General features: G+C 44.7%; 2 protein-coding genes across 3 annotated transcripts in view; both read right to left on the bottom strand.

Annotated features, from left to right (window-relative positions):
- The window catches only part of LOC139416479 (partitioning defective 6 homolog beta-like), a 39,312-nt gene extending 36,990 nt beyond the window's left edge, over positions 1-2,322 (bottom strand). Inside the window, exon 1 of the mRNA XM_071165113.1 lies at positions 2,021-2,322. Coding sequence (XP_071021214.1) covers positions 2,021-2,083 — 63 coding nt within the window. The 5' untranslated portion in view covers positions 2,084-2,322. The remainder of the gene's footprint in view (positions 1-2,020) is intronic.
- Positions 2,323-7,224: 4,902 nt separating this feature from the next.
- LOC139416480 (activity-dependent neuroprotector homeobox b) lies at positions 7,225-14,669 on the bottom strand. 2 transcript variants are annotated; one of them, XM_071165115.1, is made up of 4 exons: positions 14,600-14,669; positions 11,820-11,935; positions 11,401-11,493; positions 7,225-11,264 (listed from the first exon to the last, which is right to left on the bottom strand). In XM_071165115.1, the coding sequence occupies exons 2-4, from the start codon at positions 11,925-11,927 to the stop codon at positions 8,349-8,351; spliced, it is 3,117 nt and encodes a 1,038-aa protein (XP_071021216.1). In that variant the 5' UTR covers positions 11,928-11,935; positions 14,600-14,669; the 3' UTR covers positions 7,225-8,348. The 2 variants fall into 2 exon arrangements, with proteins under 2 accessions (XP_071021216.1, XP_071021215.1); XM_071165114.1 differs by lacking the exon at positions 14,600-14,669 and adding an exon at positions 14,044-14,492.
- Positions 14,670-15,026: the final 357 nt, after the last annotated feature.

The following is a 15,026-nucleotide window of genomic DNA, read 5'->3' on the forward strand; positions in this document are numbered from 1 at the left end:
GTGTGCCAAGATTGTAGCGTCATACCCAAGAAGACTCGAGGTTGTAATCGCTACCTAAGGTGCTTCAACAAAGTACTGAGTAAAGGGTCTGAATAATTATGCATACATTTCTAAAAACCTGTTTTAGCTTTGTCATTATGGGGTATTGTGTGTACATTGAGGGAATTTTTTTAATCAATTTTAGAATAAAGCTGTTACGTAACAACGTGGAAAAAGTCAAGGGCTCTGAATACTTTCCGAATGCACTGTATACAGGTAGTTTTGTGCAAACAAACAAAGGGGTTAAATATATGTGTCCAAAAAAACTACAATATTTCCTGAGCTCTTATACCTCATTGATATAGGACAGACACTTCAAGACCTTACGATGTATTATTGTTTGCCATTTATGAATGTGTTATTCAATGTGTTTCTATGGTTTATAAGAGTAAAGACAAAATTAAACCTTTTAACAAATAAATCTCAACCAATTGACTCATGACCACTATGTGATAGGTAGAGTCTTGAAGACCAGAGCATCACTCATTTAGTACAAATTCTGATTATGTGTCTTTGGCTTGTATGTGTGAAAATGAGTACAATCTGTGCACCAATTAAAATGTTCAAAATGCAGATGTGGGTGTGATTGTGCCTGTGTACGTCATAGCAGTCTATAATTATAGAAATAGGGACTCACACACCCATCTCTGTCACATCAATAGGAAAAATACTGATCTGAAATCTACCAAATCAATTACACTGGTCACAGTAACTCTTGTTGGTGGTACTCTATTAGTGAGAGCAGTTTACCACAAAACATGTTTTGTTCGACATGGTTGGAGCAATGCCTGTTCCTTAAGTGTAACATTGGAGTTGAAAGACAAGGGTTGGACCCTCCCGTCCCTTTTTTGCATTACGAAGGTGCCCCCAGCGACTAGCAGTGTTGTGGTTACCGCTGCACAGTGCGGGGGACTGAGTTTGTACGGTTGATTAGCACCCCATTGTCTAATCAGGCTGAAGACTACAAACACATTGGGATACTGGGGATTGGTACCACCTTGATCCTTTTCATGAGACTAATGTCTGTAGTCTTGACAACATCTCATAACATGTGCTGATGAAAAAGTTCGTGTTTTGAATGGTTGAAGGGACCCCTGCATTATTATTACCACTACTACTACTATTATTTGACATTCCAATAGTGACACTGGATATTACATTTTGGGATGATCCCAATAATGGAAAATGTATCTATTTAGAAGTATGAAATATATACCTAAACTGCGCAATTACTTTGTTTACTATTAGCAATCCTATGCGGAAGGAACCAAGATCCCTTATGCCTTTGGCACCTGCGCACGGCACTATAAACAGCTGAATGACTTGTCAGCGTTCTAGGCCAACAACCTTCATAAACGATTAGCAAACCTAATTAACAACCAGACAGTAAGCGGTGCAATCACAGATGTGTCTCAGATGCTTTTGAAGCTTGTTCAATATGCTTATTTTAGTTAGTTCATTGTAAACAAACATTCACCCAATCAGATCATATAAAAGTGTGTAACATTGTCCAAACTCACTCCACAGCAATATGTGGTTCGTTGACAAGTATTCGCTCATTACGTTGGTGGCTGGATAGTCACAACATTGCCTAATCTCCAAAGCTTTTGACAGGGTTCCGACCACGGCGTAATAATTTAATTCGTACAAATAAGACAATGTGTTAAAGCATCCATCCATGCATTAGATAACAACACATATCTTCCTCACACCAATCCACATTTGACACTTGTTCGTTCGCTGGACAGATCACTGGCTGGCAAACTAACGCGTTAGCTAGCAAGCAAACTGGTACAGCTAACGTTAGCTGGCGCAGACGAGACAATTGAATTACAACATAACTTGCTGACAAGCCACTTAGCAGGCTAATTTTGCCATCATTTGTAAGTAGCAAGCTATGAGCCTTCAATAACTCATACAATAGTTACATAGTAGCTGTTTTATACTGGCAATTAGCTAGCTAATATTGCAAGCAACGCACCTTGCTCTTCACCTCCACGGAGCTCAGAGTTCGGTTGCTCGGCACTCGGTGGTGCTTGTTCATCTTTCGCTAGCAGGACCGCCACAGCAGCACACACTTGCCCTCGCGGGGCTGCCCTCGTCTCCTTCGCACTCCCCTATATCCCAAATGATATCAACACAGGTATTCCAGTTATCTGTGTGTCCTCATAAAACACTTTAATTCCCTCGTTTGCGACAACGCCAGCCAACCAACCTGCTGTAATTTATCTTCTCATACTCGCCACACCGCCAGCTAACCACTTCATTGTCTGTCCTGTGTGACGCTTTCACGCACCCAGGAAACTGCACTCGTTCCCAACAGGCGCGTTCCCGCTAGTAAGAATCAAGTACTACATATCTTGATCACTTTTTACCTGTAAAAAATGAATTAGCTTATATGACGTAACCAAAAAGTCAATCAATGTTTGTCTCTTGTCCACATAATAAAATAATCTTGTCTAACTGTTTTTCTGTTTGTCTGCATGTCCTATATTGTGAATAAATGCCTCAAGTGTATTTTATAATGGTAAAGTGTTTTTAGTACAAACAGAGTAGCTCTAAGAACTACAGGTGATATATTTCTTTCTATAAAGTAAATCAAAGATAAACATTCACAAATTCACCTTGGCCAAGGTGAGTTTGCTCCACTCCTTTCCCAAACTCCTAACTGTTTGTGTCTTATGAAATTGCGATATCTTGTGGTCATCTGGTGTTAGCGCAGACAATTGTCATCAAAATATTAAATTCAGCAATTTCAAATTTACGTAAAGTATGAAGCATCACATAATATGTATGGTTTATCCATTTGATGTCTTCAAATACTGTGATTTGACATATAATATCACATCTAACTAACATAATGTATTTATTGTTCCATTCAACCCACTTACTGCAATATGTTTCCATTTACCCCTGTTACAGTATTTCATTGGATTCTCTTTCAAATATGGTGTGCTCCACTGCCCCTGTCCCAAGATTCACAAGAAATTGGACTACTCTCATGATGATGAGACAATCGAGCCATCAATATGAACCCCCTATGAAGATGTTAAACTTAGTTAGAAATGGGAAAACCATGACAGCATTAAAGAGTGACTGCTCCTAAAAAGCAACCTTTTCATTTGAAAACGGCCTGTAACATTGATTATATGAGTCAGAAACATGTATTTTAGTGTCAAAATGTACTACAATGTGTAAATGGGAACATTTTGGTCATAAAGTAAGTCTCGTCAAAAACTGAGATTTGCCAGATGATAGGAAAAAAATGGTATGTCATGCAATGAAGGGAACAATAACAGTTTTCCTTGGGTTGCGTTTGTGATGCGTTCAATGCGTTCAAGACAACTGGGAACTTAGAAAAACCAAGTAATGACGTCAGTGATCTTCATGTCGGAAAGTCCAAGCTCGAGAAAGAGGCCAGATTTCCCAAATTGGAATTCTAAATAGATGACATTCAAAAATATTTTTCCCAGTCGCAGCTAGTGATTTTTTTTTTTTTGAGTTCCCAGTTGTCCTGAACTCAAGGAGTCGGAGATTTCCGAGTTCCCGGTTGTTTTGAACGCGGCATTATTTCAATTCTGCCCACAGCTGGCAGGCAGCACCCAAGTAATCAGCAATTCTGAGCGCAGCTGCACACGACCCAGATCGTAATTCCCTTGGTCATTTGGTTTGACATTTGATATAGTTAGGGACCATCAGTAGCCTAAATTACACAATATGTATGGGCCAATATGAAAAAATGTCAATAGTTCCACATGTCAATGACTTAAAAACCTCAAACCAATTTTAAATTGCAGAAATGCATATACAAATATAGAAAGCATTTAATATGACAACTAAAAGATATACAACATGAAAACATGGATTTTAACAACTTTTTGGAAGGAAAACTATACTCTACAAAAATATAAATGCGGCATGCAACAATTTAAAATATTTTAGTGAGGTACAGTACATATAAATAAATTAATCAATTGAAATTAATTCATTAGGTCCTAATCTATGGATTTCCAATGACTGGGAATACAGATAACTTTTTTTTAATGTAGTGGCGTGGATCAGAACACCAGTCAGTATTTGGTGTAACTACCATTTGCCTCATGCGGCGTGACTCATGTCCTTTGCATAGAGTTAATCAGGCTGTTGATTGGGGCCTGTGGAATGTTGTCCCACTCCTCTTCAATGGCTGTGCGAAGTTGCTGGATATTGGCGGGAACTGGAACACGCTGTCGTACACGACGATCCAGAGCTTCCCAAACATGCTCAATGGGTGACATATCTGGTGAGTATGCAGGCCATGGAAGAACTGGGACAATTTCAGCTTCCAGGAATTGTGTACAGATCCTTGTGAGATGGGGCTGTGTATTATTATGCTGAAACATGAGGTGATGGCAGATGAATGGCACCCAATGCAATTTCTGTGCATTCAAATTGCCATCGATAAAATCCAACTGTGTCCGTTGTCCGTAGCTAACGCCTGCCCATAACATAACCCCTCCTCCACCATGGCGCACTCTGTTCACAACTTTGACATCCGCAAACTGCTCGCCATATACGCTGTCTGCCATCTGCCCGGTACAGTTGATCCCGGGATTCATCCGTGAATAGCACACTTCTCCATAGTGCCAGTGGCCATCAAAGGTGAGCGTTTACCCACTGAAGTCAGTTACGACGCCAAACTGCAGTCAGGCCTAGACCCTGGTGAGGACAACGAGCAGACAGATGAGCCTACTGCCAAATTCTCTAAAACGATGTTGGAGGAGGCTTATGGTAGAGAAATGAGCATTCCTGGTGGACATTCCTGCAGTCAACATGTCAATTGCACACTCCCTCAAAACTTGAGACATCTGTGACATTGTGTTGTGTGACAAAACGGCACGTTTCAGAGTGGCCTTTTATTGTCCCCAGCACAAGGCGCACCTGTGTAATGATCATGCCGTTTACTTTTGTTGTTGTTGATATGCCACACCTGTCAGGTGGATAGGTTATCTTGGCAAAGGAGAAATGCTCAGTAACTGGGATGTGAAAAAAATCTATACACAAAATTTGAGACAAATAAGCTTTTTGAGCATATGGAAAATGGATCTTTATTTCAGCTCATGAAACATGGGACCAACACTTTACATTGTGTTTTTATATTTTTGTAAAGTGTATTTCACCCATATTGTAATTAATTATAGGTCAAATTTCATAGTAATCTGGAAAGATTGGACAGTTACTTTAAAGATTGACATTACTGTTCTAATTACATTAGTAGCCAGTTTATAACAGCATGAAGGCACCCCCAGATGTTTGTGGTACACGGCTAATATTCCACGGCTAATGGCTGTATCCAGGCACTCCGCGTTGTGTTGTGCGTAAGAACCCTTAACCGTGGTATATTTGCCATACACCACACCTCCTCGGGCCTTATTGCTTAATTATACCAGGTAATTTAATGCTTGAAAACAAAATATTATGATTAAGATATTTGGCTACATTAGTGCCATTTCTTACCGATCTCTACAGCTTCCGTCCAAAAACAAATCCTTTGAAATTACATCAAAATATAGTGGAGGAGTTACTGGCAAGTGGCTAGCTTAGCTAACGAACTAGCTAAATCGGGGCAGGAATGACCAGGATGACACATCGATGAACCCCCAGATTTGAAAACTGAGAAAGAGGTGGAGTTGGACTGTTTTTCGTGCCCAAAGTCGACCGTTAAAGCTCATTTCCTGCAATTCTACACATTTTACCATTGTTTATAACGTGTTTTTTATTTTAAATAAATCGACCTGGGGGAATCGACCTCTTCTGAATATTGGTTGTACATGTCCCCCCATCCCCTGTGGCATTTTTGCTTTAATAACGTCAAAAATACCTCTGCTGACTGTCCCTAACCTTTGGTGCACTTGTCTCGATGCTTGCAGTGCTGTCTAACACTACAGACATTAGAGACAAAAGCGAGTCTCTAACTCCAGGGGGCGCCAGTCATAGCTCCATTTCCTCACCGCCTCACTCCCTTCCCCTCCCCCTCCCTCCCAGTCTCCCTTCCGTTCTCAGCTCCCCCCTTCTCTCACTCTCTCCTCCCTCTCTTTTTCTCTTTTGCTCCCTTTCTCTCCCCTTCCCCCTTGCTTCCCTCTCTCTCCCGTTCTCCCCTCCCTCCCTTTCTCTCTCGGTCTCCCTTTCTTCATTCCTCACCTTCCTTCTCGCCTGTCTCCCTCCCTTTCTCACATCCTTCCCTTCCCCCCTCGCCTGCCTCCCTTTCTCCCTTTCTCCCCTCCCCCCTCGCTCCCTCCCCCTCTCAGTCTCCCTTCCTCCCCCCTCTCTCGCTCAGTCTCCCTTCCCCCTCAATCTGCTTAGCGCTCCTGCTGCTCACAGCACTGCAGATGAGGCCTCCACGTCCCCCAGTCTGCAAGGCCTCTCTTCCAGCCTCCCCCGCCTCCCTTCAGCCTCCCCCTGCCACTCCCTCCCTCCCTCCCTCCCTGCTGCTCCTCATACCAGCATAGCAACACTGAGCAAGCCAGCAAGGGAGAGGAGAGGGTGCTTTCTCTCTTTAGAGGGGCAATTTCACTTCATTTTATATCCTTCCTACCAGGAGGCAAGTGACTGTCAGCCTATCTATGGTATGAAACATAAGCACAATACACCCCCGCATTTGTAACAATGATTTCCTCATATATAAATGATCACGACAACACAATCAAACAAAGGTAGTCAATAGGATTCAGTCATTGTGTTTTGGTTTGGCACCTGATTGATACACATAGGAGTAGATGGTGCGCCTCAACAATGGGTTAGCCTTATACACGCATTCTCTTCTGAGCCCAACTGTTGACTTCTCATCAACATCTCACCAATGGGTGCATTTAGTTCAGATACATCATTCTCCAGTCACTTTCACAGACTAGCATAGCTCACATAGCCAACATGTTTATTCTGTTCCAGATGAAATAAAACAATTCACAAAGCATTGGAACCCCATATATTACACACCGAAACCTTGTTAAGGATTCTCTATAAATACCTGCGATAACAGGATGTCACCACCAGTGACTGTCCTGCTTGTGGGTTTCATTTGGAACAGCTGACTTGTGGTGCTACTTCTTGAAACAACAGAACATAGTCTCTGTAAAGGGGTGTGTCACATGAAAGAGAATAAGACAAAGGAAATGGGGGGGGGGGAAGGCAAGATTAGGAGAACTGTGAGAAGCACAATATAGCACTTTATTGTTCATAAGTGAAAAATGTAAAACAAAAACAAATACACAAATTGAAGATCACAAATTAAAACCCACAGAAAAGTAATTAATAGCAAATGCTCTCTCGGTTTCACAGGCGACAGCAAACATCCATTCTCGGAGGAAAAATAAGTAAAAGGTAGGTACATGAAAAGAGACAAAGAAAGTACAATCTAGACTACAAACACTGGGCTACAGAGAACAGTTGAAATGCCCCTTTAACCAAGTGGGAGGATAAAGATATGAGAAACAGTTTTTTCAATAAAACCAAAGTTATTACTGCAAATAAAAAAAAGTACAATCAATCAATCGTCAGCAAAGACCGAAAAACTAAAGCAATCGATTATGTTCATTTAAATTTGCATTTATATATAGATATATTATTTAGCAAAAATGTAATGGTTTTATTAAAAAAATAAACAAAAACATACAGAAAATACCAGCCACCAAAGCGACATCTATTGTCTAGCGAACCAATGTAGAACATACGAGGCTAGCTTGTATACAGAAAGAATAGCTAATATTGTATGAGTAAATCTACAGCAACTTCTCTCCAAACATGTCTAAAAGACTGTACAAATATACATGAGCTATTCCTGCATGACTACATGAAACATTTGGGATAGTCTAGTTTTACTTCAAACCTTGTAACTTGTAATGACTCAAATGTTTTTGCCACACTTTAACTTGTGGCCAATTGGACAAGAATAAGTACTTATTTGAATTTTGTAGTAAAGTAAATAGAAGGCAACCCATTTCCTATCGTTTGGTGCATCTTCAGTGTTTTCTTTTTTCCCCCTGGAGGAAAAGTTTCATCTTTGTTCACAAATCTTAAGTCACTACTAACTACTTCTCACTGCAGAGCACCTTCAATTGGCTTTTGACTTGACCAAACGCCATTGGATGGCTTGTTGAAGTGAAAAGGGAAGAAGCTCTCCTTTACACTCTCCCCTTGTTGTCCCTCATGTCACCATTGACCATTTCCAGCTCTAGAGTTTTGGTGAGGCAGAGTTGTTGGCATGGATCAAATGTTAGTAACTTATCTGTGTGCGTATTATTTGTTTATGTGTGCCTGTGTGTGTCCATTAGTCAGACCTGCTGCTTGCCAAGTTGGACACTTGTTTTTCCACTTTCCGAGTGTCCCAGTTTGGCAATAGCTTCCTTCCCTTTAACCTGTCTCTCCGGCAACGCCGAGGAGCCATATCCATTCTCAACATGACCCTCTTCTTCCTCCTCTGACCCATCCTCCATATCCTCTAGGTCTGAGCTGGAGTGGGCTCCTGTCCCCAACACCTCTCCCTCTGCAGCCAGCCTGTCATTACCCGTGGAATTCAGTTCTACTACTCCAGTTTCATCATCCTCTTCGTCACCATCATCCGTTTCATCCTCATTGCTGTCGGAGTCAATAGCGATGGGCTCTGAGAGATACTGAGGCCCTCTCTGTTTTAAGGTGCTTTCGATTATCTTGTTTTGGTCACTCTTGGCACCACCGTTGGGCTGGGTGGTGGCACTGGCCCCACTGTCAGACCCTGCTGGCGTACCGTCCTGGAGTGTAGTACCATGGTTAGCCGCAGCTCTCTCCTCTATGCGCAGGATGGCCTGCTCAGACCGCCCGATACACGTCCTAGACGTCCGCCTCTCTAATGCCTCTCCACTTTCTTTGCCCTCAGACAAGCACTCAGGGTCAAAGGTCAGTTCATGGCTGAGCCGACTGACCTCCCGCATGTTGAAGCCCAGCAACACCTTGGCCTTCTGGGTCTCACAGTCCCGCGTGCATATCCTCCTGCGGTTGGTGAAGTGGCTGGAGATGTCAGACTTCCACAACCACAGACTGGCGGCTAGCTTCTCCACCTCCCTACGCATTGGGTAGGGTTCACGGTTGAAGTACTGCGTCAGGAAGGCTTTCCGCGCCTCGTACGACTCATCCTCGTGGCCTTTGGGGTCAAGAACCAGGTTGACGGGATCGTCTGGATTCTCTACAAAAGCCGCAGAGCCCTCATGCTCTCCAGGCGGCAGCTTACGGCGCTTTGGGTCGTTAGGGTCACAGTTCTCAAAGCCAGCCCGTTTGAGGGCAGTGCCCTGAGCCTGGGAGACCCTGGGGGAGGGCGCAGGCCTGCTGTCTTGCCCGTTCTGGGTCTTTCCCACACCACGGCAGTGCACCAGGTGCAGTGTGATGGTGGAGGCAGTCATGTTGCTTGTGTACACACCCAAGCAGTGGATACATTTGTAGGTGAGTTTTTTCTCCACTGGGTGCACTGTTTGGATGACCTGGTGCCTCTCTCTCAAGTGGTGTGCCAGTGCATCAGAGATGGGGCCCTTGAGGATGGAGAAGCACAGCGGGCACAGAGTCTTGCCCACGTCTTTCTTGTATGGCACGGCCGCCTGAGGTGCACTCTTGGGAGGCGAACCATCTTCGGATTCAGAGGGCATCTTTGGGGGTTGGCTGGGCACTGTCCTCTTGCCAGTTTGTGTGGAAGAGGAGGCACTCTGGGCATGGAAGGCCACTGACTCCTCTGGTGCGTCTCTCATGTTGTAGGTGGTGACAATCAGCTGGACGTTCTTGGGGTTGCCCTGCTGCAGAGTGAGGTCAAAAGTCAGAGGAGAGTCAGTGCGCGGCCCCACCGTCTCGTCCGGGTGGGACTGTCGCATGTGTGCCACAATTTTCTCCACGTCGTTGAAGGTGGCGCGGCAGTGCGGGCAGGACAGGCCGTGGATCAGCATGTGGTTGAGGAGTGTGTCGCTGGGCAGGTAGCGGTTGCAGTACAGACACTTGCTGGTGAAGTTGTGGATCTTCATGATGTAGTTGGCTACTGCAGGGACCTTCTCTGCCTTGTGCTCCTTCTCAAAGTGCGAGCTGTACACATTCTCAGGGAACAGCTCGTTGCAGATAGTGCAGATCTTCCACTTCTGGGTGTAAGACGTGCCCAGGACTGAAGTGCCCCCCTTCCCCTTGGCCGTGACTGAGGCCACTGTGGTGGCAGCTGCCTGAACCCGGGAGTTCAGCTGGGTGGGCTTGAGTGTAGACGAGGAGGAACTCACCACTATGGGGCTCCGCAAGCCACCAGGGAGGTTCTGTTTGGCAGCCTGCGAATGCTGGGGCACAGAGACCTGTGCGTTGCCGGGTAGAGTGATTCTCACCTGCTGCCCGCCTATAGAGAAGGACTGAGTGGTCCCGCTCTTTAACCCAAAAGGCCCCTGTTTCAGGTGAGACCCAGACAGGAGTCCCGTTGAGCTTAGGCCTGACTTTGGGATGACAATCCTGCTGAGCTGCTGGGTAGGAAGGGAGCGGACTCCACCCACTGTGGTGGTCACCAGCTGACCTTTGGGTCCTACACCAATGACAGTCTTTTCCCCCGGCTTGGGGGATACCATGATGACAGGCTTGACCCGTGGCACCACCACGTTTGTGTGACCAATCATGGCAGTTACCTGGTAACCAATGCGCTCGTGGTCCTCAATAACATGCTGCACGAGTGCCTCATAGGTGCGTAGCACAAAGAGGCAGCGCTTGCAGTGGATGGTGTTGCTGTTAGCATTGACATTGGTGTTGCTGCTGCTGTCTGTGTTCCCTGTGCCCGCACCAGCACCGTTAGGTGTGGTCTTTTCCCCAGGCTTAATCAGGTAGGGTGCGGCCACATGCTGAAAGTGTTCTCTGTAGATGTGCTTGCGCACCACGTTGTAAAGCGGGTCCCTGTAGGTGCACTTCTTGCAGTAGTACACCGCCTGCTCGATGCTCTCTCCAGGCCTCTTGCCCAGCTGCATGCCATCCTTCAGTCCCTGCATGCTCCCAGGACCCTGTCGCACCACGTTGTTGGGCATGTGGAACAGCTTGATGTGCGTCTCCAGGGTCTTCTTGTTCCCATTGTAGGTGCAGTAGGGGCAGTTAAGCAGGATGCGGCTCTCGAAGTCCTCACTGTGGACATTGCGGAAGTGGCTCTTGTACGCTGAGAAGAACTTGGAGGAGAAGGGGCAGCCAGAACAGCAGAAAGGCTTTGATCTGTACTCCTGGGAAACAAATGGAAAAGAAGACGACAGCGGCGAGTCAGCTGTTGATGTTTATCAAATGTAAATACATTGTTTATTGAAAATAAGCAGACACAATAACAATACAATGAACTGTGGGTTCCAGTGAGTCACTCACCTGGGCTTTGGTCAGTGAAGGATCCCACACACACACATCATCCCAGGTGGTGTGCTTGATGTAGAACTCATTAGGGACATAGTCTTTGTAGTCCTAAGGGGAGAGAATGACAATCACAATTAATATATACATCAATAAAAATCAAGTCAGATCGAGGTGATTTGCTAGGAGGGGTTTTAAAGGCACAACCTTTGGGAATGTTATTATGGTTGTGGACTGGGCTTAATATAACATCAAACTGACAAAGTGACAGACATCATAAACATGAGAAATTTGACAACTCCTGCTTTGATGGCTGAAACAATGACTGATTGTTTAATGAGCTATTCATGAATGAGCTATTATTTCTTCATGTTTGAAAAACCAGTGTGGTCAAAGGCATGATGCTCATTCACAGATAATAGAACAGTAGAACTCACCTCAATATGGTCTTTACAAAACTCCAGCCCGATGTCTCCCAGAACCCGCTTGACATTTCTTCTGGCTTTCCGTAAGCTGCCCAGGTTGTTGACCGGGAGCTGGAACATGCTGGCCACTTGGAGAAGGGAGGGACACAGGTGTGACTAATAGGTGAGGTCAGGTAGGTCAACATATGTACTAAGCATTGTTGTAAAGAGCAGAGTTCCACAGACCCAACACAAAAACCTTTGTGTTATCCTGGGTGACCAAAACACACATCCCAAAGAATTACACTAGAGTTACATTAACATAATCACTGGAGTGACTAGTGCACCTATGGGGGGGAAAAGGCCACAAAAGAACCAGCTGTCTGTTAGTCACCTTCCGTCATAAATCCATCAATGGTTTTCCTCAGCAGCATTACTCATGTCTATCCATAATGGCCCTACTACCATCTTTATGTCTGTCTGGACTGATTGGTTTATTATATATTCCAGTCAACGCTAAACAATCAAAACACTGCAGAATGGATGCTCTACTTAGGTCAAAGGTCAGATTGGACAAGAAGCTTTAGTGACAAGCAGCATGAGACCAAACACTCTTCCCCTATCCAGTGATGTCATAGCTCTAGTTGTATGTTCCAGAAGATGCAACTATCGTACAGTGCTGCTGAGCTGAATGTCGTCTGGCTGCCCGTCTCCCTTGCTGGCTGGGCTTACTCCCATCGCTTGTAGATGGCGCTAGAGGACAGCTCTGCCTCCATTATGTAAGGCTTCCATTGCTCTGCCTGCCCCCTTTTGCAGCCTCTCTGCAATCACGGAATGGCGCCTCCTATTGAGTCAGCAGCAGAGCCCAACATTTACAATATGTCTGCAGTGTATTTTGGGGGGAGGGGAGTGGGGGCTGGGTGGGTAGCTGGCAGAGAATAGCCACTCTACAGCTGAGGCAAGAGGAAGAGGAGGAGAGGAAGAGGACAAAAGGAGATGGCCTAATGGGTAAAATATAGACTCATGTAAAAAAATCTATAAGTGTGTTCTGTCCTCAAAGCAACAATGACGACATTCCCTCTGGTCACCATAAGATCCTTCAAACTCACATTGTTTACAAAAATAAAAGTTGATTGTATCAGTCATACCCTCTTTTAGCAAATTGCCACCGATGACCATACACACACCAAAAGGAAGAGACTTGGCATTTAAGTGGAACACTTATCTAAATTACCAAAAGGTTAAATCAGGATCACCACATTGTTTCTCCTGATGGCCCCCACACAGGGACCATGGGAACATATGGTTAAATCAATAGAGTACCAGTATACAACCAACCTCGAAGACTATGTTGACACCTTATATAAGTTGCTAGCAACATTATATCAGATAGCCATTATAATTGTGAGGTGAATAACGTGAGGTGAGTTTACTTAGCCATCTGACGTCACTTGTGTTACAACATTCAAAATCAAATGTGCGACCTGCAGATCACAACTCCTTGTCACCTATACACACGCTGTAGGCAAGTTGCTGAATGAGTCTGACTAACGTACCAGTTAGCTGCCAGCTAGATTATAACACCCCGGTTCAGTTATATTTTAAATAATGGGGGAAAAATACTATTACATTTGATAAAGGTCAAATGTGTCTATTAACTAGGAGAGTGACGTTAGAGGAGAGTACGAGCTATCGTCTCCCTCCTTCAATTTGGCCAAAATGATGGCTTTGATTGAAGTCAATGATGAATATCGTATATGGCTTTCTGGTCGACCAATGAAAGAGGATATAAATATTTCTTACACGATTAGCTACTACGTGAATCATACCTCATGGTTCTTTCTACACCTTAATAACGTCTGACTTGGTAATACTGTTACCAGAACGATAGCTGATTGCTTCCTCGCAGTCGCGAGTCACCCACCACAAAGGGAAGCGCAAGTAAAACACAGCGAGCTAGCAGCTGCTACAAGAGTACTAGAAAGGAGCCCCGCACCTCTTCAGTAGGTGCTGATTTTGAGCGCTACTCAGTGCCCAAGTTTAGCTGGCCAAAAGTGGTACAATGTCACCGACAACTTAAGATATACGGTATCATAACACTCCACGTAATATTGTTTAATTTGTTATCATCAATACATAAAGCTTAAGTCTACATTGTTCGCCGACCTTAGCTAGGAACGAATAGCGGCAACGCATCATCGTAGTTAACCCTCCTAGCTTGCGAGGTTGTATGAAAAGCGGAGTGTGACGAGTTTACCTGGTTTGAAATACGGTGGTCCCGTTGGCGTAAATGATTTCAATTACGAGAAACGGTGAGACAAATCGTTGGGCACTCTCACGTTCCCTCCTATGCCTCCAAATAAGCAGCCGGGAATAACCGCCTTGCCGTCTACTCTCCAAGCGGTCACACCACACCGCGAGGGAGCTCGACTCCTCTCACTATCCGACACAGAGTATCCTTCTCGGATGCCGGGGATGAAGTGCCGCTGGAACTCATTTAGCTAGATAAACATCGAAAATGCCCATTGCAGGAAAATATAAAGTAGCGCTGTTTTAAATATTACGACGTAGTTACACCTAATCCAAAACTGTGTAAACTCTGTGACTGTTTACTGATAATAATGCATACCCATCTCTTCCCTATAAAGACAATACACCCATCCTAGACTATAAACTGCCCTATCCAAAATGGCGCAATTGAAAGGGCGGAAGTGACATATGTTTGATTAGCATAAAAAGCTAATTGTGATATCAAAATGAGTCGAGATTTATAAAACTAAATTACTGTGTGGTAAACAAGTCTAACCTCTTACCGTGCAAGACAGGCCTCAGATTTTGGCCTCGGTCGTTCTTCAACGTCTGTCAAATTCTATGCCTGGGGGATTGGGGTAAACAAGCTCGATCTGCAACTACCAGATTGAACCAACAGGAGGCACCCTCTAGTTGAGCGTGAACGCATGCGTTAGGACTAGCTGCAACGGGCGCCCTCCCCTGCAGAGGGTCGGATGTATACAGTGCCTCAGTACCAACACAGTGCCTTTGCACTTGCCCAATGTCAGAGTGCTATGAGAACAGTAGGTGGCGCTGTTCTATGCTGGCACTTAACTCACCGGGACTACTTTCCTCAGAGATTGGGCAGCTACCAAGCCCGAGAGCATATTGTTCTCTGTCCATTTTAGCATGGGCCCCTTGGAGAGATTGGGGTGGGGGTGGATGGAGACCTCATCATGTAAATACTGG

Source organism: Oncorhynchus clarkii, chromosome 9 (assembly GCF_045791955.1).
Source record: "Oncorhynchus clarkii lewisi isolate Uvic-CL-2024 chromosome 9, UVic_Ocla_1.0, whole genome shotgun sequence".
In the NCBI taxonomy this organism is placed as follows: domain Eukaryota; kingdom Metazoa; phylum Chordata; class Actinopteri; order Salmoniformes; family Salmonidae; genus Oncorhynchus; species Oncorhynchus clarkii.